We start from the raw sequence: 26159 nt of genomic DNA on the forward strand, positions 1-26159 counted from the left end.
TTCCTTTTTTTTAGCCCTCAAACTGCCGTTCAGTTCTTAAGAGTCTGGGGCTTTGTTGCTGCTGTTGGTTTTTATTAATGACGTTCTGAATTCCAGGCTTACTGTCCTTATCTGTCAATTAGTACTGAAAACTTTGAACTGTCCAGGAAACTCAGTAACAAAAAGACTTCTTCAGAGCATTCCTACAGCACAGCTGGCTGTACCCAAATCGCACCTTCAGCAGGATGAACATAAGCACGCAGAACCTGACACAGCATCGCAAGTGTCAGAGGAACAGAAAGACGAACACTTTGAGAGCAAGTTCTGTGCGAGGCACCTCAGAGAAGAGCTCCAGAGGCAGATTCCACAGCCAAATAAACTATAATGTTTCCAGGGTTTGTAGCTGCTTCTTGGAAGAGTTGCACAGGGCTGTGAAAAGGTAACGGTTCATATTGGTGCTCAGTAAGGATCTCCTCCTCCTTCCTGCCGTATTACAAGCTACAGGTACACTGTCCATACCTCATCCAAATACAGCTCAGAGCACTTAGCTCCGCAAAATATTTCCTAGAAAGTCTAAAAAGAAATTTGGGCTGTCAGATCTTACATCAGGTCTCCAGGACTGCAGTTTAGAAAAATTGATTTCTGATTTAGGAGGTAAGCAGCCTGGATAAATAATCCACAAAGCACAACAAACTTCGATGCTCCACTGCTATTTTAAATGTACTTTTCAAAAAGTCATTTCAGACACTGGTTCTGAGTGCTCAAAGTCCAGCAGACTTCCCTTTCCTTCAGGAACGTTCAGGACCCTTCACGAGCTGACTTCAGTCTTGTGGACATGATTCTAGCAGCCAGAAAAATAGCAATGCCAATAGACTTTAAATCTAGATATCATATGCCTCATTCAAAATTAGCGAGATAATAAATATGCAAACAGACTTTTCTGAAATAGTAACATGGAAGTAATGCACATGTTATAATAGGAGTTTAATAAGATTACGTCGAATAGCTAGTCTCAATTATCTTTTGTCCTTGCATTTTCCAGTAACTGATATCAATGTAATTACCATTATTTGATTAAATTTTAATTAAATACCTAAGCATTTAATAATCCATGATTAGAAATTCTTCCATGATATCATCATACTACATAAACATTTAGGTCAGAATTTTTTAAAAAGTAGCAGCAGCAGCAATTTAAGTTATGCTTTTATGTCTATATTTAAACTCTGTATCTAGCAGCTGAATTTCAAAATTACTAAAAGTCAGGTAGCTCCCTTTGAAAGGCGACAATTAACTATCTAGTAACATCAACAGTTGCAGGATTAGGCCCAGAAGCTGTAGGGTTTGTTTATGGACTATATTCTCTTCCCCAGCACTCTGCTATTTGTGCTTTCTCCTAAACCTTTGAAATCTCACCTTTTGTAGGCTTTCAAAAGTCATTAAATATGACTAAAATACTTTAAAAAGTATATTGTTCAACCACATAAACCATCAGAAAATCCATAACTATCTGTCTGCTGATTTCACAAGATTTTTTTCTATAGCCAACATATATACTCTAAGAGTAAGGATGAGATTTTTCAAGGACACAAAATGCAATTGGGAGTTAGCAGCCAGCAAAATCGAGCAGGCAGGTACCTAACTCTGGAACAGTTTTGAAAACCTCTTCCTTAAGACTCAGCCATGTGTTATAGATCTAAAAAAAATGAATAATGAAAAGCAGCCTTATACCATTATTCCTTTTTTATCCCACTAAATTAAATTTAAGCATATTCTTAAAAGAAAGCAATCCTTTCCTAAAAACTATTTGATTAATCCTCTTCTAGCTTTCTTACATAAAACTGAAATAAGGTCAACCACCTTAAAGTACTGGCACTCAAACCTCTCCTATCTTGTAGAGAAAGTGAAACTACAACAATCAGAAAAGAAAACATTTAGTAATTCAGGTGACATCAACTAAGCACTATCTTTGATTCTATTAAAAAGAAATAACCTTGCTTTTTTTCCTATCACATCACACACACACAGAGAAAACTCAGCTGGAATGTAAGGCGAGTGAACTAATGAACTTAATGCACACAAAATAAAAGAACTACCCTGCAAATATGTATGTATAATGAAACTGTCCACCAAATGAACCAGTAGTATTAACGTACTTTTGGATGACTTCTTCCTGTCATTGGGGTCAGAAGAATGAAAGCTGGGTAGGAACCAAGTATTATAAATATTTATTGATCCTAAAATTAATATTTTTTTTTTAAAAAAAAAAGTTTCTAAATAAAAAAAAGTACAAGTTACTTTTACTGCCTCACTGAGAACTCCAGCACCGGTTCCACTGCTGAGCATCCACCTCCTGAGATCATTGAAAACCAGAAAGGATACAACACTATGGTAGAGTTCAGATGGTAACAACGCTTTATGCATCTCTACCCTAAGAGCTCAGGTACAATCACAGAAATACCCCGATACCGCAGAGGACTCGGATGCCCCCCCGACCCCTGACTGCAGTTTAAGCAGGCTTTACCACCTCGCTAGCGACTGCGTAAGGAAAGCAGCTGGATATCACATGGGTGTATTCTTAACACAACAAAATCTGCCCAGTTTCTAGTGGTTTGAGGAAATGTGGTGGGAGGAGAGCGCCTCTAAACCTCTGTGGTTATGTCAGTGGCATATGCAACAAATTCTTTGTTATATGACAGCTCCAGGGAAGAGTTTTCCACTTCAGAGCCTCTCCCAGGGGTCTGAATACAAACTCCGCCATGGTGCTTCTGTGAATCATAACAAGGCAGTTCACATCTTAGGAAGCACTTACCCAAGCACAAAGGAAGTAAATGATCAGGAGGGCCAAATTTCAGTTAACAAGAATAATTGTAAAGGAATTGAAATATATTTTTTTTCATAAATCACCTCCAAACAGGAGGTGTCAACCTCTTATCATCACACACAACACCAACAACCCACCACCACACCCACACCCCCCAAATTTTTCTCTGGCAAACAGTTAAGCCAACAAAACTAAAAGATGGCTGTAGAATCACTTCTAAACATGTAACTCCCAAAACTCTTGCTAGGTCTGTTCTTGGCAGTTGGCCTCATATCGTTTTCTTTATCATGTTAAAGCCACAAAATCAGGAGGAATTACTTCATTTTAAGCAAAGGCAAGCACAAGGACAGCTTCCCATATAAAGCAAGACAAGCAATTCTTTAAGCCTATGGAAGTATTGTGACAATACTCACTGTAGCAATACAAATGGTAATTTATCTTATATCCCCAAATACATTCATTATTAGGCATGATTAAAGGTAGTAAGTCCACTTAACAACAACTTGAAAAAAGTCTTTAATAATACAGAATAACCTGAAACTATACCCACCACATGAGAAAATGCTGTATTGAGTTAAAGGTTCAAATGTAAGTAACATTTAGAAGGTTATTTCCTCATAACTTGCTAAAACTGCAGCTCTTGGTTCACAACCCGAACAGAAAAAATAATCTTGCAAAGCCCAAATACTGCAGGGTAAATCTTTAAAAGTCAGTTCTCACCGATTCTTAGTTTGGCCACTACTCAAACATGCAATAAGTAATGCTGATGAGTTAAATATCGTATCACCCATTTTGATTTATCTCTTTTGATCCACTGATAATTTTATTTATGTTTATAACTACAAGGTTTTTGTTTGCAGTGCCAATAGATTCAGTTCAGGGATAGATAGCTTAGTGCTTAGACCATTATACAGCATTACGGCATATCGATTAAAACACCTATAGAATAACTAAGGACAAAACTAATAATGTTACTAGGGAAAATGCCCAGAGGTGATCAGATCTAGCCTAACCAAATAATATAATTCCAGCTTTGCTGAAGAGAATACCAGCAGTTGAAAAGATGAACTCTTACAGTTCTTATTTTAAGTTGGTATTTTTTCACAGTCAATAAAAATATTAATATAATTTTATTTCTCCCTTATATCATTTTTATGTCCTGACGCAATATTATCTATACTGTCCTCAAGACATAGAAGGTGATGTTGGACCAATAAAAAGCACAAAAGCACTTCCTTTATGTGCTTTCTGAATTTCCAGAATATCTGAGCACAAAGAGCGCAGATTGGTGCTGTACCACATTCCACTAATTCAAAGCATTTAATCCTGTCTTCCACGTCGGCCAAGGCAATACAAATGCCAAAAAATTCCTCTTTGATAGCAGAATTATATACATTGTATATTATATAAGCCTTCGGTCCCCCTCCACGGGATGTACACTATCAAATCATTCTGGCTATTATTTTATATATAGCAGATGGTATTACGAGATTTTTGATAAAGAACAACAATCACCCAGCAAGGGTTGCAAAAGGGTCGCTGAAACCAAGATTAACAATTGATTAGCTTTAATGGACCGTGACAGTAATAAACAACAGAGCTCTACACAAAGATTTGATTGTCCTGTTAATGCTGCTGGCACAAATGGCTTTTAACTGGCTTCCTGAAAGTGTTAATATCTTCAAAGCCTCAGCAAATGAAGGACTTTGTCAAAGTGAGAACTATCCTGCAGTAAAGAAGCACTTACTGTGGACCTCTAAAAAATATTCTATAAAGCCTCTTCACTGATTTATTCAGACAAGAGCTCCCTATTTCTCCAAGGCTTAAAGTTCAAAAAAATAAAAGGCAGCACACCTCTCCAAAGCTGGAATGCAATAGAACTCTAAGGCATTTGAATACAGATGCCAGCATGAATTGAATACAACAATAATATGAATTATCACTTTCAGAGTGCTCGTTTTATCCTTACTCCGCCTCGGACTAACAGACCTCAGTATCACAGCCCGCCCGAGCTCGATTTTTTATCCTTAGCTCTGAAAATTTCACTCTATTTTCTGTTCCCATTTATGCACAGAAATCAGTATTTTGCATCATATTTTCATTAAAATAAAATGGTTTGTGATTACTGGAAGTAATCATTATGAAATCTGAAAATAGAACTTACAGATCCATGTATTTCTTAGAAAAAAAGTCTATGGAAAAAGTCTCTGCTTCCCTTAATGCTTAACTCAAAATTGAAATGGACACATGGCAAATATTCACAGAAGGTTTTAAAATTAAATGTAGATAGAAACAAAGTGAAAGCTCGACCTAAGAAGGCATTCAAGAAACCAAGGATATTACAGGGAAGGAGCTATTTACTCGTTTAAGTATTAAGTAACACTTTCTGTTACACTTCCCATTTTAGGTTAGATTACTTGGTTTCTAAATTAACCTGTTTTTTTAATTCTGTCTCTTATTTAAGCAAAGGTTTTTCCTTTAAACCTTTTTAGCCATGAGCTGCCACAGTGCTTCTCCTTCCTGTGCGATTCCTAAAGGCAACATTTTGAGAGAGTAATGGCATGGCTCTAAGGGCTCCTAGGTATGAGGAAAAAAATGGACACAGATCCAAACGAAAACCATTTGCACAAATCAAGGTCATACTAATCTCATCCCCGTGGGTCCCACCCCATCTGCAAATTCAGCGCTCTAAAGAACAATTCCTTGCCAGTACTCTGCAACGATGAAACATGCTGCTAATTATTGTGTTTAAAAAATCTTGACCTAAGCATACATGGAGGGAATTTAAATGAAATCTCAAAAAAAACCAATAAAAATAATCCACCTGCCTGGCCTCCCAACATACAAGCACTAAATACGTAACCTGTCAAAATACTGAGCTGGCCTTCATTAATTCTGTTTTCTGTAATCAGCTTCTTTCTGTTACTCACATGCTTGGCTTTCTACATCAGTTCTTCAAGCAAGCTGTTGTATAAACTGTTGTAGCATACCCTGATGATAAACATCTAAGAAGGTAATTATTAATTACCTGTAAGTCCGCATCAAACTCATGTTTCAGGTAAGCATCTTCTGCAGCTTCAACAAGACGCTGAAAAAAGAAAAAAGCATATATTTGAAATAATGGGTAACATCATTAAATCTAAGTGTTCCTTCCAGTATAAAAACAGATATTGTTTCAGAATTGTGTAATTCATTTACACCACATATCTGCTATGATACTTTGTATTGAAACAAATGATCCAGATAAAAAACACCAAAAAAACAAGACCGAGTTTTTCAAACCCTTAGCATCCATGATTGGTGGTACAAACTCTCAAAACAGCTCAACTACTAATAAATAAATATATAAGGTCATTTCTTCCACTAGTGCTCCACACCGTGCAGCTCCTGTTCCAATAGCCACTTTTGAAAGAACACAAAATAATGTTGCTTTTCACATTGGACCACAGTTTGCATGTAGCAGCCCTTCACATATCTATCTTAAAATTAAAATAGGAGTTCTTTCCTAATAATGCTCTTGTTTGCAAGCAAACGAAATAAAGAGTACTTTCTAAATTACACATCAAATAGAAAAGGTTAGAAAGATCAAGACTAGGTTTGTTTACTCAGCAGATTTGAAGTGTTGTACATACAATCTTAAGATGGTGCATAATCACAGGATTTTTCTGCAATTACAGAAATAATATTTACTGAATGACAGTAATTCAGTAGTATTTTTTTCCTCTTAATAATATCCAGAACTCCCTGTAGTAGTTTTTCCTTACCACTATCATCTGAAAGAAAAATAAAAAAATATAAATGGGTTGCACTAAAACACAGCTAGTTGAAAAATTTAATTCATGTAGGGGTTTAACTATGGAAGTAAATTTAATTTTTATTTAATACTGAACATTTATATATGTACAACCCAAAACCAATTAAAGAATGACCTGTCACAGAATTATTTTTTTTTTGATCTATCAGACACTGGCACAGATGTATATTTTCAAGTATTTTGTCTCGTGAAGCAAGTGAGCTCCCGGCTCTCAGTAACACTACACGGAGCTGACAGCCCTGCACACGTGTGCTTTCCACAACCGTAAGCACTTTTATCAAGTCTTTGGAAATAAAGGTAAATGGAATTAGAATTCATATTGATTGCTATACCATTTGAACTATAATGGAAACTGAACCAAGAAAAACATTTCTGGTGGCCAATTCAGATTTAATGGTTCGATGAAAACCTGAAGGTTTCAAGCAAAGCCACACTGGTTACAAGGGGGCATTTGTGTTCCCCGAGGTCTGCAAAGCAGCAGCTTGTCACAGCCTTTCCTCCACAGCTCGGGCTCATCGCACAGCTTAAGGAAGGCACAAGCCTCACCAAAACCTCAGTCCACTGCCGGCCTCCTGAATCCTCCCTGCAGCCCCAGCAAGAAGGTTTTTCATACTTTTTTATTTTAGTGCAGAGCTACAGATCTCAAATATTTGATTAAAAACTGGAAACACTACTGACGTCCAGGCTGATACAGAAAAGCAAGAGCGAGCAGATGAAGTCCACCTGCCCAGAGCCTGGTGCTCTGTGTGTACATCCCTGGATTTTGACTGGTTCCACCTTTAAAAAGCTTGTCCCGCATAAACCCAGCTGGTCCTAAGCAACCCTGTTGACCTAAACTGGAATTGAACTGAAACTGTTCCAACACGGGGCAAATCAAACCAGAACTGAACAACGCAACCAGCTCCCTTCTGCACACGCACACAGGTGAAAGAACCCGACAGTACCCAGTGCATCGTGACAGGCCATGCCAGGGGAAGCCAACAAAACCCACCCCAACTACTGCAGGGAGGTTCAGCGGAACTGTTCCTACTGCTCCTGCAGTGTGTAAATTGTTATAAAAGCAGACCTTGCAATCTGAAAGGTTATCAAACCTTTATGTGACCCACAATTGGTTTTGGTTTTGCATTTAGATTTATAAAGAGAAGTAACACCAATTAACTGCTCTGAGGGGGAAGCCTCGCAGCAACTGAAACAGGTTCTTAAACTTTTGAATGGTCTCAGTCCAGCTTGAGCACGTTAGTGACCCACTATAAAGTAGTTTACAAAAGTAGCTCTCATTTTTCAAGGATGAAAAAGGCACTTCATGTAAAATAACTACTCTAATTCAATGCCTTTCCACTGGTGTGTACTCCTTTATATAAAAAAAAAAACATAGTTGTGTTACTACTCTGTGCACATTAATACAAAAGATCATGACTGGTGAGTTTGAAAGGAAAAGAGATGAAAGAAGGGTCAAAAAAATTCTCCACACAGAAATGAATGCAGGAAGAGACAAGTTTTTCTTTCTGTGCTGAAATATTTATTTACTCACCAGAAGAAAAATTTAGTATTTCATGAGATACCAGTGCCTAGATATTAGTACCTAGTGGGCGAGAAAAATAATTCATGGCTTCTTATATAGTTTGTATTGATCCCAATGTATTTCAATTACATTTTTGCCTTGGTGAAGTAAATTTAAACTAAGATTTATCTCCCATGTAAGAAATAGCTAGAGAAGCATAAGATGTGTAATAGCAGAAACATCTGGAAAGGGGGCATCTCAGAAATGAAAAGTACTGATTCGTACTTTATTGACTTATTCATTAAGATTTCAGTTGTACATTTGTTCTATTAAAAAAAAAAAGTTACCTACATTTCAGCAACATTTTCTACAGGAAACAAAACAACAAAACAAGGAGTCTACCAACATGTATTTTTTTTCCATGAAGATGCTGACACAAATACACACTATGTGATTCACCCTCACAAATCTAATAAAAAAATTAAAATTTTGGTACAGTGAATGTAGACAACACAAGCATATGCTGCATTTTCTATGTAATAGTCCTTAACCATGGTTTGCTTTAAATATCTCAACAGTATCATGAAGAAGACTGTGACAAATCTGGGAGAGCTACAGAAGAGGTAAGCTAGTAATAAGCCTAAATCCGACAAATGACATATTAGTGGATGCACACAAATGATATCAGAGCAAAAAAAATTGTATACAAATGTTTGGGGGATAGGTAGGGGTTTCAGGTTTGGTTCTTCGTTGGGTTTTGGGGGTAACTTTTTTTTTGGTTGTGTTTGGTTATTTTTTGGTTTTGTTTTGTTTTGGTGATTTGGTTTTGGTTTTTTGTGGGGTTTTTTTTGGTTGGTTTTTTTTTTTTTTTTTTTTTTTGGGGGGGGGGGTGGTTTGGTTTGGGTTTTTTTTCTTTTGTTGTTGTTTTAAAGTAGTCTCCAAAGGGATGGGGCATCATTGAAGAAATTCCTTAACACACTGGAGGCAAAACTATAAAACCCACGTGTAATACTGCAACATTTTTATATTGAGGACAAAAATACCTTTTAAAAATATTTTAGTGACTGAACAGTTATCTAGCAATGACTGTCAACATTAGCACGATTAGTGATTTTAACTTAATAGTTTGTAATGACACTGTTAATTCAAATGCCAATATATTTTCATTTGAGTAAGCATATGCTAAAATCATTGTTGTAGCAAGTAAATGCATACCAAGCTGTGGTTTTCCCGAAGGGAATTGTTCATTATCTATATGCATTTACATGGAATGGATTATGAACACTGAGTGAGCATTGTTAGAGTTACACTATTTAAGGGTCTGTATTTTAGGAGTATTTACCTCTACATGAGGAAAGGTATTTGCCTGTGCATGCATATACAAGACAAGGGCAGCATATAATCTTTACATAAGGAGGAATTTGTACATTCTATGGCACAGTTCAACAGGTTCCCTCAGTTAAGGATCTAATCCTTGTAACTTCCCAATTTGTGTAAACAGCAGGAAGATTAACTGACTTATCCAGCATATCACAATGCAGGATGAATAAAAACAGGGCATGAACCAGGAGATGGAACACACATTGCACACAAAAAAAAAAACCAAAACGTTCAAAATACTGTCAATGTTTGGTACTTTCAGTAGTACTAGTGTCACAGGTAATGGAGAGAAGGCTGAGAGAAGAAAAAAAAATGTTTGTTTCCTCAATATTAAAAAAAAAAATAAAAATCACTGAACTATGTCTGAATAGGGTAATTTTCCTGACAAATGATATTTTGATTTCAGTAAACTGATATTCCCAGATAAATTCTCACTCATATTAGGTTGTTATAGAGATCACAAAGGAAAGGTGAATGAAACAGAATGGATGAGGGGAAAAAAAGAATCCAACAGAAAATAAGGGGAAAACAGAACAGATGGTTATAAAGGTGGAAATAAATGGAGAAGAAAACAACAATTTCAAGGAAAAACATCACACAAACATCCAGAGCATTAGAGTACCCAGTTTAACTTCTCAGAAGTTCTTTTCTCATTCCATGTGCCTTGTGTTTCAGTTTACTTTTCAATGAAACTTCTTCATTAGAATCCTGTTTTGAAGTTAGACTAAATAAATTCATAAACATAACAAAGTTTGAAACAGTTTCTGAACACCTCTACTGCAGAGGGTCACTAAGCCTTATCCATAAATGCTGACTGCAGTTGCATCCTTTCTTTTCAACTATCAAGTCTTGATGTAGTACATTTATATTTACTTGGTTCCTTTCTTTTTTTCTTTTTTTTTTTTTTTTTTACTGCTACACATAAAACCAGAAAGGCTACTAGAAATTTATTTTCTCCAAACCAAACTGCTACTAATTTCCAAAAAGGATAGAGACTGCTTTCCCTTAATTATAACGAGTATCATCTAGGTACTGATATTATCTCGGTCCATAACATTAACAGTTTCTATTCTATAATATCAATCTGATAAAAACTCATTTCAAAATAGCACAGAAATGCTATGTTGTGATGTACCTAAACAGAAAATTAGATGTGCCATCTCAATTGTAGATGCTCCTTCTTTAGTCATTCCCAGCTTCATGCCTCACTGCTAGAAAAATAACCAAGAAGTAAAGCTTCAGTTCTGTCAGTCAAAAACTGTGAGCTTGTCAGCAGCCCTTCTACTAACATATTCTTCCCAAATTCACTACACTATGCCTTAACATTTCTTTCAGCAAGTTATGAGTCTTGCCAGTGTGAGCTGTTACCCTGTACTACGTCACGCAAGGCAGAACCGTCAAGTTATGTCCCTGGGAACGTCACCCAGAGTACGGCTGCCAAGGGCCACCAGCTCTGACTCTGCTCTGAGCAGTGGGACATCGTAGTCATTAAAGTGTAGATAAACCTCTAGGAGGCTCTTTTATCCTAGCATCTGAATATCCAACCAAAAGTAAAGTAATAGCTTGTCAGCAGCCCTTCTACTAACATATTCTTCCCAAATTCACTACACTATGCCTTAACATTTCTTTCAGCAAGTTATGAGTCTTGCCAGTGTGAGCTGTTACCCTGTACTACGTCACGCAAGGCAGAACCGTCAAGTTATGTCCCTGGGAACGTCACCCAGAGTACGGCTGCCAAGGGCCACCAGCTCTGACTCTGCTCTGAGCAGTGGGACATCGTAGTCATTAAAGTGTAGATAAACCTCTAGGAGGCTCTTTTATCCTAGCATCTGAATATCCAACCAAAAGTAAAGTAATAGCCCTGAACCCTAACATGCTTTCTCATTATTTTCCTATGGCATCAGATCTGTTTGAGATTCACCTCCAATACAAATCCTGTGTATAAATTCAAGTTGATTTGAGATGAGTTTTGGACGTAAAAAAAATAATTAAAAGCCTTCCTTACTGAAAAACACCAAAAAGTCTAAACCCAAGAAAAAACTATGAGAATATTGTACTGAAAGCTTGTCTTTAAAAAAAAAAAAAAAAAAAAAAAATCAACCCCACCACCCCAAATAAAACAAAAACAAAAACACACACAACAAAAAACCAAAACCCAGAACAACTATATGTAGGTAAAAAACCCCAGGAACTCCTGTAACTTGAAAAGCCTGTCTCCCAGAGTCCAATGTGTGGGGTTGTAACAAGGATTTCTACCTTAATCAAATGTAAAGAAACTTTGTTAATAAAAGACAGCAGGTAGCAAACCAAAGGAAAGCTAATCCCTGTTTTTAAGAGCTTCTTTCTTTCATATTTTGTAGCAAGTGTTCTGGTACATTAGGGAGCAAAAACCAGCAGTATTCTGTACCCAGAAAACACAGCTACCAATAGTTACCTTACTTTGGGTGAAAGACTCAGTACAATTTTGATTAACTTTACTATTAATTTGAACATCTGATTTACAATTGACATTTATAGTAATTGAGCTATGAACATGCCAAAAGTAGTTATCTGGCTGCACTTTAGGAAATATTTAAAACATAGTTCAGCAGTTGAGTATATTCCTGGGAAAGAAACCAGAACTTGTGTTTCAATCATCAGAGCAATTTTCTTTACTGGCTTCTTCGCGAGCAGCCTGTGCTGTGCATGCGGGAGCACTCACTAACAGATTACCAAACTTTGAAAACATTACCCAGGTACCTTCCTATGACTTCCCCACCTCGGGGTTCATTTCAGAAGTGAAAAAAGGATTTCCTTTCCAGGAAACCTGTAAGGCTGCAGGTGCTGTGAAAACTTTTGAAATGCCTGGGCCGTTTTGGGAAAGGGCAAGATTTATTAGCATTAAATGAATTTAGGTAATATTCTGGCATGGGTGGTAATTCTGTCACAAGTCCTCCTTACTTCCATCAGCACTCTGGGGTTTGCTTCTTTCACAGTTCATTTAGTGGAGAAGGTAAAGAAGCCAACAGAGAATATCTGATGTTGTTCATCAGCATTGCTGTTATTTCCTAGGCTCGAAAGCAGTATCACATCGCAGGGCAATGAACGCACCCATGTGCAAACCGGCCCCTCTGTCTCACTATTTTATTGCAAATAGCTTTGCTCGTGTTTGCTGTAAGCAACAGGGAAGCATTGTAGGTATCAGAGATGGATGATGACCTTGGAGGAATATTGCTACCTTCAGAAACACAGGTGTGTTGTGTTTTTTTTTTTTCACACAGGCCAATTACAACAGACTTGCAGTTTGGCTGTTTTAACCCTTGAGACTTAGGGGGGGGGGGTGTTTGGCAGACAACAGTTTCTTCTTTCCAGAAAGCCCAGCAGCATATTTTTTTCCCACTCTGTTCTCCTCAGCTATGAGATATTTTCTAGGAAATTCTATCACTAAAATTCAGCGCGCCCTAGCCGCAGCAACAGCAAAATTATTTAGCCCCTGTTATCTTCATATTAGGGTTCTTACTGCTTGTAGCTTAAAACAGATATCAATCTTGCAACTAATGCCATACAAAAAAATGACTGCTCTATGACTGCTATTAAATTCCACTACAACTCAACCAGACAATGTTCAGTCAACATAAGTGCTGCATCAAAGCAGAAATAAAGTATAAAAATAAATTAAAAGCTTAGCATATATAATTATTGTAAGTAACTACAATTATCCACTTATACCCATCCAAGACTAGATTTTCAGGCTGATTGTTGTTAGTGCTAGCTGGTTTTTTTGAAGCAATATAAAGAGGTAGCTTGGCAAAGAGCTAGGCAAAGAAAAGAGACTGTAAATGGATTAAAGTACATGAAACTCACATTGCATAACAGTGGTTAAGACAATCCCAGAGTAATTAGATGCATTTCTAACTTAACTAGGTCAACACTATATTTAGCTATGGCATCTGGAGATTGCCATGGCATGGAAGGAAGACTGCAGATGAAGAAGGTAACACATTTGTCTTGTACTGAGTTCTGCTGTGCTCAAAAGGCTGCACAAAGCCAATATATCAGATACAAGATAGGCAGATTTGATAATCTGCTCCTACCATGTTATTATGTCTACCACAGAGCAGAAAGGAATGATGTGCTAAAGGTTTTATTCCCTACTTTTAATTCTGTATGTCCCAGCCAGCAAGGAATCAGTTCAAGTGCAGACACAACTTATTGCGGTTTCAGGGCTGTTTAAAATGTGCTTTGCCCCTCTGGGGTACAGCAGCAACCGGTTTCTTCAGCCGCCTCTCCTACCTCAGGGCCAAGAGGAAGGTTCCACAGCATTTCACATCAATCATGTAATCATCCAGGGTTCGGTAATTCTCTAGAAATACCTTTATGTATCTTTTTAATTCCACTTGCAACATGGCAACATAATTTATAAAGTTTTGCATTCAATTAATAGCTCACAACTGGTACATTGCTCTCCTCCACATAAATTTAAAAATCCATTTACAGTGTTACTTTGTAAAACACCTTCAAAAATCAAGGGAAGCTGGCCTGCGTATGTGTCTAAACATTCACCTGCATACACATACATTTATAGATATTTATTCAATAATAACCTGCAAGTATCATTATAATCCTTATTCCTGTCCACTGTACTGAAATCACTAGATTAAAACATCTGCTGTAATAATCTTTTTCCTAGGTTTAAGCTACCATGTCACACACTTTACCTGTCACAATCGCTATCCTGTTTGGATAATGCCAGGCTGTCTTTCTGCATTTGAGTACCGTGAGGACTTACACGACATCTGAGAAAAACCAGTTTGCCCTCAGCTCTGACAGCTCTCAGCACTACTGCTGGGCGCTTGGCAGGTGCTGCTTTGGCTTAACTGTGTTCATGCAAGTTCATTTAATGCAAAATTCTCCATCGGTAGGATTTATCTCACCTAACCTCAGCTATTTCAAAGTTAATCACGTCTCTACACAAGTTAACTAAACATCCTTCCTATCTAGGGGCAGAAAACTCCCAAAGGTGCTGCTTGTCCCGTTCTAAAATAACTCATAAGGTACAGGAAGAACTCTGGAAGTTTTCCTTCACTCTTTTCTGCATTAGATGTTTAACTTCATATGAATGAAGTTAAGGGAGATGAATCCCACACCATATGTGCAGCATAAATGAGCTAAAAGAGAAATGGAAGTACTCCCACGCTCGGTCCATAGGGGACAGGAGGCTCGAGGCGGCACTTTGCCCTGACAGCAGGCCAGGGACCAGCCGAGGTGTTTGTTCTGTTCACGTTTAGAAGCGCCAAGTGAAACTGATCGTCTTTGCTTTGTTCCCTCTCAGGTTTTCCCTCACTTCTGCACTAAGGCTCGGTCTCCCAAGTTAATTCAAATTCACCTAGCAATTTGTGGTCTAGTTCAACAAAATCAGCTATGATATACTGTCCTTCTTCCAGTTTCCAATCAGATTACTATCACACAACAGAAAAAAGAAGAAAAAAAAAAATCAACCAAGATTTATTACTCAAAACAAAGGTCATTTCCAGAGTTTTCAGGGACTTATTTCCAGTGCCTAGCCCAGCACTCAATCACAAGACACTCAGCCTTGTCTTTGCTTTCAAACCAAGCCATGAAAAGAGCAGGCATTACTCTCTCTCAAGTGAAGTCAATTGGACTATTGCTTTTTACTTCCCACAGGGTCAGGTTTTCAGTTGTTGATAGACTAAATTAAAAGGAAGAAATGTTAAAAAAAGGAAATTCAAACACTGAATTTTCTACTAACACCTTCACAACTCCCTATTGGAAGTGGAATTTTCTAAGCTAGATATTGAGGCAAGTAGAACATTATTGTGAAGATGTGAAGAAAGAAGTGCTTCATGAAGTAAAGGCGTGCTGTCTCTTCAATACATGGAGCCAGTTTAAAACAGAGATAGAGTGAAGATACTGTAGCAAATATTCCCTCTCTTACAATAACTGCCCTGAGAACTTAAACAAATCAGTATTAGCATTGTTGTATTTCTAAAATTTTATAACAAAAACATTATGATGAAAACATCAGACACTATTGTGGATGCAAAGCCAAACTAAGCTAGGAAATCTAGAATGAAGTTGCCTCTAACTTCAGTCCCCAGTATCAATGTATCATTTTGTCTGTATGATTTTGCTTGGTTACAACACTGAAAATACCATCTAAGACCTTTGCAGTTCTCGCTGACAAAGTGATGGCAGTTGGTAACCGTTTTGATACGTATCAGTAATGGATTTTGCAAGCATTCACCCAAGACTTAGAAATCCAGCATTACATCTCAGCTTAAACAGGCACAGACTCTTTGGCCCACTTCAGTGCTGCAACACACCCAATTCTGCCTTCAAACACAATCACGGCTTACTCCCATTTCCCTCTCTACCTGACCGTGGCCCTACCCCTACTCTTATTTCTTTCCTACCTCTCTCTTCACATCCTGAGCTCATTAAGCTCATATTGTGTGTCCCAAACTCCAGTGCTAAGGTTTTTCATACTACTCTCCACCTCATCTCTAGCACCTACCAATTATTCTTCCTTCTTCGTATCAGCCTTGGTGCGCACATTGCCAAGCATGTTCATGACAAGTCTTTTCCAGGCCCCTTCCAATATCTCCTCACTCTGCCAACCTCTATTTTCCATTTTCCCTATCTCCTGTACAATCTCACTGAACCCATCTAGGATATCTTGTACCATTTATATTTCTAAATCCCAGCACAGTCCAATCCTGTTCCCCTTGTCCCCTTAAACCACCTCATTATTCTCCATTCTCTGTTCTCCTTGTGCCAGTACCTTCCTCAGCCTCTCCTAAACCCATCAGCTGACTCCCTTAGCCGCTGATGCTTCTTTGCAGTGCCCTAATATGAACAGAGACGTGAGACCAGAAATTTCTCTCCTTATGTCTCCTTAATCTGCCTCCTGGGTCTAGAAGGCACATGGATGCCCTGGCAGTGACTTAGGAGAGAAAGACTGTTTCCCCTGCCTGCTACTGGCTCAAGCTGTAAGAAATTAATGGTGCAATTACAGGAAAGTCTTGTTCAGCCATGTACTCAAAAATCACAGCGCAAAGAATTTTCAAAGATTTCACTTACAGACAGTTTTGCTCTGATACGTTTCTAATAGCCATATGCCTCTATGTGCAGCGTTTCCAATGATAACAACTTGATCCAGCTGGAACAGATTTTCAAAGAAAACCTTGTGTCAAGGCCACATCCCTGCCAATTTCCAGAGTTGGTTCCCAGGCATAGGAGTGCTATAAAGTCTTAATGAAAAGAACATCAGTATTATTTTTAAATGAGTAAACCAATGCATTTTCCTGTAGTTTCTTTCTTGGAAACAGCTGACGTTCAAAGATAAAATTCCAAGCTGCTTTGGTCTCATGGAGCATACTTTATCATTCTGAAGACTTGATTGCTGTTGAAGATGCTGGAATTAATTACAACAGCAACTTTCAGACTAAGCGATAATTCAGTCTTTTCATAATTTTGTGTATTCTGGCAAGTCTGGTAAGTAAAAGAAAAAAAGGCTACATTGAAACTCTCTGGTCACACGTTTATCTAGCTGGTTAATCCTGGGATCTTAACATCTAACTTAGTAACTAGACGTTGGTTCCATGTACCTAGAAGGATTTTCTGGTACGCTATGAATTAATGCTGAAGTCACAGAATAATACAGAGGCATCACTTTCCAGAAGTCATACTTACATACAGACTTACAAGTCTATATATAATGTATAGACTCCATCCCATTTATGCATTATTATTTTAAATAAATCTTTTTGTAATAATGGTATTTTTCCCCCTCTATCTCAAGAACAGTATTAAACTGCCTTTGTAATTAAAGGAACATCTGCAAATTCCCAAACCCAAAAGGAAAGGCTGCATTGCATAGTCAAAACCTTATCTGCTTTACTTTGTAAAGGTAATGAGTTCAAACCCAGTGGGTGTTTTGGTTTTTATTAAGGGAAGTCTTGTAACTTGTATTCTCCTAGTGACTAAAAGATTGCTGTACTTTCACCTCTTAATTAGTTTTTATCAGCTGAAACATTCAGCATTTAATTATCGTATGTAGGTTTATTTGGAAAACTAAGTAAAATATGCAACACAGCACCTCATTTCCATTAAGTTTGATGCACCTCTAGATTTTGCTATGACCTAGGGAACTCCTTTCATAGAATACTCCCATTTTTCTTAATAATTTTTCCTCTTGACTCTCAAAGTACTTCTAAAATGCACTTGGGGAGCAATATCAGTCTTCACATAGCTAGCTAACACCTGCAGGTTCAAAAAGTGACAACTGAAGACTGCAACCAGGGTGACTAAAACTAATACCTTATGTTTGCAGAGGCAGTGAGTAAATTGTAACAATAGTTTCCCACTTATTTCAGATTGTAGGAGAATAGTGAACCACCCCATGCTGCTGGCAAAGCTTCTTCTGTCAGCTGAAGGAATCCCTCACCCACCACCATAGGCTTTTCAGCCACACATTCATCTACAACCAGTAAGAGTGCTCCAACCTTCAAAGCCCTAACAAGGACAAAACCACCAAGGTCATTAAAGTCGCTACAAGCAGTTTTAACTCCCAGTCAACTGTGATCCTGAAAAACACGTGCCAAACACTTTTTCCTAACAAACCACAAAGCCCTAAAGACCTGTGACTGCTGATGCTCCTTAACTTCTCTGTTTTTCCAATCAAAAACCCACACACTAGTGTAGCAGAATCACAAAAATAAGAAAGGAAAGACCTAAGCTAGCTCTCTGGTTCCATAAGGAGGTAGATTTCCCTTTTGTTAGATCCTTGTTCCTTGAAGGTGCCTATGCTTTGCAGGCTGAAGCCTCTGTGAACACCTTGACTTTGCATGCTCCAATAAATCTGCACATGGCGCTGGCAATAGCGTGGCCAAAGCCAGGTATGAGACTGGGTGGCAGTTCCTCCAGCTCAGGGTATGTGGGGTGATAGCAGGAGGCTGCCTTAAGCAAACACGTACGACCAGCCTTAGTTGTTACCTTCATGCAACCCAACTGACACCTGTCAAAGGCGTTTATGACAGACCTGGCGTACTCGTGCAATGTCAGATTGTAAAATTTCCCATCCATTGGTTATTAAATCTGCTGGGCAATCTCTCTTAAATACTTATGTATTCGACTTGGCTTCTAAATAGTGTCTTTCACGCCCTTTTAGCAGTTACAACCTATTCCAGAGTAACGTACTGAAAAAAAGTGATTTGCAGGATCTGTCATAAAAAATATGCAATGCCATTGAAATGAAGATCATATGAAATGTATTTTCTACAACAAAAACATTATAATTATTGTTTTTACTACACCAGGATACAAAGATGAGTCAAACATACTCAGTAATTAGGCCTTCATCATAGACCCTTGAAAAAACAAACACTGAATTAAAATGAAGAACACTTCTGTGGAACACTGAAATAGTTCAGAATGAGTTCGCACTGACTGGATTTTCTCTGTTTCTAATAGATGACATAGTCCATATAAACTAAGACCTCAATCATATAACTACCAATAAATAGTAATAAAAACTATAAAGAAAGACAGAGCAATGACTTCTTGCATCAGAAAATTTCTCAGTTGTCTACTGCAACTACTTGTGGAAGGTGTGAAGGAACAATTGACTGAAAAGCCTTAGGAAAGAGATTCAGTGCCATTATAGAGACAGTATGCAGAGATAGGGCATAAATAATAAACACCAATATTTATAAAAAGAATTAACAGCTCAGTCTACACTCTTTCCATGATTCTGTACAATCTTTGATTGCTTACAAGAAATTTGCCTACCACACTTTTGAATTCAAAGCCTTACACTGGTAAAGTCTCCTAAAATTTCTTAATTCTCCTCACTTTAAACTCAGTAACATAAGGTCATCAACAAGCATTGGCATGTTACTGAAGCTTTCTCAAGCTTCCTTGACTACTCAGGTATTTCCTGAACTAACCAGAAGAAACCTTCACTTTGGTACCGGTCTCACAGAGCCCTACCAAAGAGCCCATCCCCTCCACACAACCTGCTTGCCCAGGGAGCAGACAGGCATCTTTTCTGCGTTTGACCCTGTGAGCACATTCCAGTACAATGTTACCCGAGTGCAGAGGATTCTTCCAAGTTTTGGTCCTCCTTGATCGGTTCTTAAAGACACATCTTTTTGCATCTGAAGCCCACCCGTGGTCACTGCAGGGCTGCTGCAAGTGGTCTGGGGGTAGCAGGGTTTGATGCTGACACCGTGCGACTGCAGAGCTGGCTAGGGCCTTGCTGAGGCAGCAGGAGATATGGATACATGCCCTCGGCTGGGACGGCTACACAGATGTGGTGTATTAGTCACATATGATATCACTGTCCTAAACACTGCCTCAAAACATGCTGTAACCATAAAGGCGATTAAGAGTTTCCTATCAAATTCTGGTTACTGTCGAGTCAATGGTTTAATATAGTGCCATAGCTTTTTAAGTGTCTGTATAGATATGAATAAAGGGAGTTAAATATGATTGCAAGGTTGGAGTTTTTCAAAAACAAATAAAACATTTGTGCTTGACACTCTTTCCAATCATTAAAAGGAAAAAAAAAAGAAAAAAACCAAACAAGAAAAACTCAAACCTTGAACTACTATTTACAAACCAAAACGTAAAGCCAAAGTTTTTGCAGGTTTTTAGCAAACGCTATCATTTCTCAGCAGATGCTTTTAAAAAAAAAATAAAAATACTAATTTGTGAGAAAACAAGCTGTGCTTTGCTGGGATCTACCTGAACACTTGGAAAGGAAAATCAACTACTGTACCATGCATTTTTACGTAAGTGGATTATTTCTATGCATTTCATCATGTTGATTGATGAAGATAGCAACCCAATGACCTAACGTGCCAGATCCTAATAACATCTCCAAAACCTGAAATATAAGTAGTTCTTCCTCATTAGCAGTCTACTTGAGAAGTGCTCTTTCCCCATCACTGCTGTCTTCTAAACCTTGTTATTTAACATTCTACTGTCAAAATAAAATATAACTATAGCTATGTCACCCTTAAACTTTCAAGTATAGGGGTTTCTTCCCCTCTACGTCTACTTCACAAATAATTTTTATTATCTAGTGCAGCTAGGAATAAATTATGGTTGCCGTTTATATTAATAATAAAAATAATATTTTCTGGACAGCACTGAATTTTGGGGACAAAGACTGCCACCTTTTGGCTACAGCCTGTAACAAAAAAATGCCTGCTTGCTTATGCACAGTAATGCTGCTCTACTGAACATTTGTGTTGCATTATTTTAGCAACTCGTATCCAGCAAACAAACCGAGAAACAAAAGACAGAGTTCAACTAAAGCCAACCTGAAAATAAACCCTACCTTTAGGGCTGCTATATACAATGTTTCATAGCATAAATCAGAGAAATCATACCTAGGGTTTTTTTACTGGAGGACACCATGAGTAGACAGCCCTGGCACACAATGTTGAATATTACACAGAAAACCTCATTTGTTTAAAGATAAACAGATGAAGGAAGGTACATATGATTTTTTTTATGCACAAATTTTCTTTTCCGTGCAGAACGGATTTAACGATTGAGTAGGTCTGCTCTGTGTTAAGTCAGAAGACCTAAAGAAAAAATATTAATTAACAATTGTATCATTATACATAAGATCATGTATAAATATCATGTATAAGATCACGTATTAAAATAATCATAATATAAATAATACATCACCAACCATAATTCTGGTGTTTCCCACATTTTCAGTGCTTGAGAAACAATGATTTTCATTTTGGTTTCTGAGTGATATTTAATTTTTTGAAAAAATAGCTGAAACAAAAAGGGGTAAAAAACAAATTCCATCATGCCGCATGACAGTAACACTGGCATGGTTTTAAGAGAAAAACCTTTACATGGTAACGTACCCAATGGAAAAAAAACCATCAGGGGTGGTTGAATTGCCATCCCTGGAAATATTTAAAGATATGTAGACATGGTGCATAGGGATATGGTTTAACAGGGGACTTGGTAGTGTTAGGGTAACAGGTGAACTCAATAATCTTAAGGGTATTTTCCAACCTAAACAATTCTATGATTCTACATCAGAATAATTTATTTGGAGCACAGTAACTGTAACAGCAAAAGGTTGGGACAGCATCAGAAGAGGAAAGGACAAAATGGATTTCCTTGTTTCTGGATCTCCTAGTCTTTTGCTGATAGCAGAGGAACCATCAGGAGTTAGGCTGCATTCTGACTAGAATTCTTTCATTATACTTAAAGACATGCACATGAATGTACAGATATACCCTTGAAATTACATTAGTACCACAGGTAAGCATATCCTTAGTGCCAAAGAAAATCCCCAAAAGTTCTTATCCAGGACCAAAACAATTTCAGGTGACAAGCCTAACTCACAAGTACCTCCTTGACAAAGCACAGCTAAAGACTTACTGTAATAATAAATAAATTAAAAAAAAAAAAAAGGCAAAAAGCAAGCAAGCAAAAAACAACAAAAAAAACCAAACAAAAACAAACAACAAAAAAACCACAGACCAGAATGGATGAGCTTTTGGATTCCTTCTGAGAAATGCAAAAAAGTACAGGTAGAATTCTCCTTCATGTGCAACCTAAAACAGGGACAGAAATCCTTGGGGATAGTTAGGAAATGGTCTGAGGCTTTAGAAGAGTACATAGAGGTCTCCAAATCCTCATAGCAAACAAACAAACCATTCCATGTGCATGAAATATGCAGAGGCGCCCAAAAGAGATAAGTAAGACAAAGGCCAAAGGAAGGAGCAAAACCAGGACAAAAGTCTGAGGAAGCTTTTAAAAGTTTGCAAGTGAAAAGCATGAAAAAAAAAAAAATTACATTGTTATTCTTCTCGTTTTCACAAGATAATGTAAAAGCCAGAACTTGCACAGAACATCAGAGAAGATGGACCAAGACAGTACTAATAAATTTGTAAGGGTATCAATCTGTCAAGAAATCATATTAATAAGTTAAAAATGAACACAGAAATGCAGCCATTTTTGTTAAAACAAATACAATTATAGAAAGATCATTTTACTGAGCTTCTCAATGCTGAAATTCACAAAAGCAAACAACAATCGGCCTTTTTCCAGACAGCTGAGCCATTTGTAGAAGAATGACATTGTGAAGAGCTTCAAGAGGCAATCAGAATACTGAGGAGTAACAAAAGCACCAGGTGTGAGTAATCTTGTCACTGAATTATCAGGAACAAGAGGGGGAAAGGAAGTCAAACACTTTATGCAGCTATTTGGTTGGTCTGAGTTTGGGGACAATTGTCAAGCATGAGAAATATATGGTGTATTTTAGTTTTACAACTTAAACCACAAATAATCTACTCATTTTACAGCAGACAAATCCGATATTGCAGGACAGCACTTGGAACTTTTAGATTAAAATGCTATTTTGAAAATCAGTTACATTACAGCAGCATGTTAAATAAGTATATCTCTTCAACAAATACTGAAGGAGTTTTGGGGTTTGGGCCTTTTTTGTTGTTGCTGCTCTTTTAAATTTTATTAAACACAAATGATCTATTAAAACCAGGAACTTAAACAGAACTCTACTTCTGCTTTTAAGAACCTAAATATCTTCAAAATAGCTTACCCCTTTTAAAGCTTAGCTGTATTGAAAACAAGTGACTAACCTCCTGCCATATGGAATTTCATGGATTTAACTGAATTTCAGCAGTATAATTCTGCTTTTACTAGTGGGAGTTATGAAAGCAGCTGAAGGGTAGCAGAGCACAGCAGAGCCCACTACCTGTCTGGCACCATAACCATTCCGCACAGATGGAAGAGGATATGGTACAGGCTTCCCGGCTTCCACATCACACAATTCACAACTCTGTGGAGCAGTATGACAGTACATACTGCTTTAAAAGTATCTTGCTACTGTCAGCAGGACTTCCATATGGGGACTGCCATGTTCCCCATGCACATATTACACCACTTGCTGAAGAATGTGCCATTTACAGTCTTTTCAAAATCATGTCCTGGTGGTCAGGCTTAATGTCTTTAATATCCTTCCCTTGATAGTTTTCAGCTGAGGAAGTAAAGAAAAACAGGTTTTAGGACTCAGATATAAAGGGTAGGCTTAGGAATGTAGAACATTATCATTATATTGCCAGCCTCAACACTGAATTTCATTTGGTGTTGAGGTTTTTGGGGTTTGTTTTTTGATTTTGTTTGGGTTTGAATGATTGATTGAAGGGATTTTGTTGTTTTGGTTTGGTTTTTTTATTGGGGGGGGGGGGGGGGGGGGATGGTGCACATAACTCAAGAGAATCAGACTAAGCAGTTATTTAAGCCTCTTTCTTTTCCAAGGAGTGTTTGGAAAATTAAGTTGAAATAAAATAAAAAAAATGTATGTAAGATGTTTCCCATGAAACTTTAAGAAGTATGAATGATAGCTAAAGTCATAAACCAATAAAACTTGCAATGTCAATTTTATTACACAAATGTGCAACAGACCTTGTAAATGGTAATTAAATCCTCAATTTTTTGGAAGTTGTGATATCGCATTTTTTCATCAGACATTCAGTATGGATTTCCAAAAGCAGACACTGAAACCCAGAGATCTCCACTGATCTATCTAGGAAAATATTTCAGTTCCTCATTAACACAGTCAAGCAGCAAAATGACAAAAGATAAACCCTTATACAGTAGTATAATAGTACAATACCAGTAACTACAGTAACGCAACAATTCCATTGTAAACACGGGTATTGGTATATTAATTCAGATCACACTGATACACAGGTTGCACTGACCCCCACCACCACACTTAACTATTTGATGAGACAAGGTAAGTGGAAGAATGTCTTAATTATACTTTATATACATGTGTTTTATATATTAGTTATATATATAATACAATTCTATATACATAAAGAATATACTAATATATATTTACAATAGAACATCTACCAAAAAACAGCCATGGGAAATTGCAACTCCAACCCTACCCTGTTTATGCAGGCATCATACAGAGCTCTGCTTGATGACCTCCAAAGTAAGTAAAGTTAGTTATTGTCCCATAGTATTTTACCAGGCAGGTACTTGGTCTTTAAATCTCCTTTCTTGTTCTGATAAAGTAAATCAATGCAACAGAAACATCTTAAAAGAATGATTTTGAGGAAGATAGCTAGGTTAGAACCTAGTAAAATGTCCCATATAAGAATTTTGAACATTTTCAATCCCAGCCTTATAAACACTTCCACAGATACTACTTCCATTTATGCAGACTATACTGGTTTGAGCTAGATTTCCAAATCATTTACATTGTGATACGAGTTTGTACTGCTTTGAAAATGATTATATCTCCATTTTAAAAGACTGCAGAAAAACTGAAGACAAATTTTCCACACTAGAGTGAGCCAACATAGTAACAATAATCTTTTGTTTATGACTCCCATATCTATTTTGCTTTAGGTTTACTTTTTTTTGGATGCCATGTAAGCATCAAAGGATATGCTAATGGTAAGCCATAGTGGCAGTGACAGATAACGCTTTAAAGGTGAAATGCATAATTCTCTAATAACCTTGGTAGCATAGTCACCTTCCATGAAACGCACAGTGCAAAGCCACTCTTTTTGCATCACATTACTCAGCCTCAGAAATTAAGAAATAAACCTCAGATTTTGAAGTCTTTTTTCTGTTTTGGTTTTAATACATGTAGAGCTGAAACTTATTTAGAAGTATTGCTTCTTTAAAACGGATAGTATTTTTTTTCAGGTTCAACCATTAAAAGAATTAAAAAAAGATACTTTTAGCACTGCAAGACAGCTAATTGTTTTCTGCAGGTCAGCTAATTGTTTTCTGCAGGTAAAGCTGCACAAAAATAATGGTTCAGTCAACTCAAATTGCAGTATTATATTCTGGAGATTTGTGTGGCAATTGTTGTATTCAAATATTGTTTGTGTATAAAGATCAAACCCTGAAAAATTATGTTTGCTCTGCTGAGATGTCTATTTATATCCCCAAAGTAGCTTGGAGTCATTCACTTTTCAGTTCATTTAACAGATTTTACAGATTTCTATCACCTCACTTAATATTGCCTAAAAGATTACCCGTTGTGAAATTCTTTCACATTAAAGAGAAAAATATTAGAAACTTTCCAACCAACCTGCATCTAACTATCCTTACCCTGACATAACATGAAACACTACACTCTCTTCACATAACATTTCACAACCAGAAAGCATACTTGATTCAGTTTATTTTGTCTTTTCACATTATTGTAAGCAAATATTTTAAAAAGCTTTTCTTTTAAAAAAATATCAAATATAGAAGAGTTTTGTGTTTTCAAGCTGTTTATTAATATTACAGCACAGACTTTTGAACAACTGCAAGAATGACAAGTTTGCATATGCTGACCAGTTTGGTTTTTTTAAAAAAAACAATCTACAAGAGATGGTAATATGTAGCAAAATAGCTTAATTTCAAATATGAATGGGCTCAAATTGCACATTTCAGACCTGAATCAGGGTATTATGCTGCCTGCAACACCATACAGGAGTCTCAGCACGTTAAGCTCCAGCAGCACACCAGCCTCCCACTTGTCACAAATACGCCCTTTCCCTCTTCCCAAAAGATGATACATATGCAACAGTTTCTTTTGAATTTCAGTAATGTTACTTGAATTGGTGTTGCTTTTTAGTGTT

General features: G+C 37.2%; 1 protein-coding gene across 5 annotated transcripts in view; it reads right to left on the bottom strand.

Annotated features, from left to right (window-relative positions):
* The window catches only part of CACNA2D3 (calcium voltage-gated channel auxiliary subunit alpha2delta 3), a 468514-nt gene that overhangs the window by 320255 nt on the left and 122100 nt on the right, over window positions 1-26159 (bottom strand). For all 5 annotated transcript variants that reach the window (XR_005827594.1, XR_005827596.1, XR_005827595.1 and 2 more), the window contains one exon: window positions 5832-5891. Coding sequence is in view for 2 of the 5 variants with exons in the window: in XM_040592380.1 (XP_040448314.1) it covers window positions 5832-5891 (60 nt within the window). In the remaining 3 variants the exon portion in view is untranslated. The remainder of the gene's footprint in view (window positions 1-5831; window positions 5892-26159) is intronic.

This window comes from Falco naumanni, chromosome 4, assembly GCF_017639655.2.
Source record: "Falco naumanni isolate bFalNau1 chromosome 4, bFalNau1.pat, whole genome shotgun sequence".
Taxonomy (NCBI): domain Eukaryota; kingdom Metazoa; phylum Chordata; class Aves; order Falconiformes; family Falconidae; genus Falco; species Falco naumanni.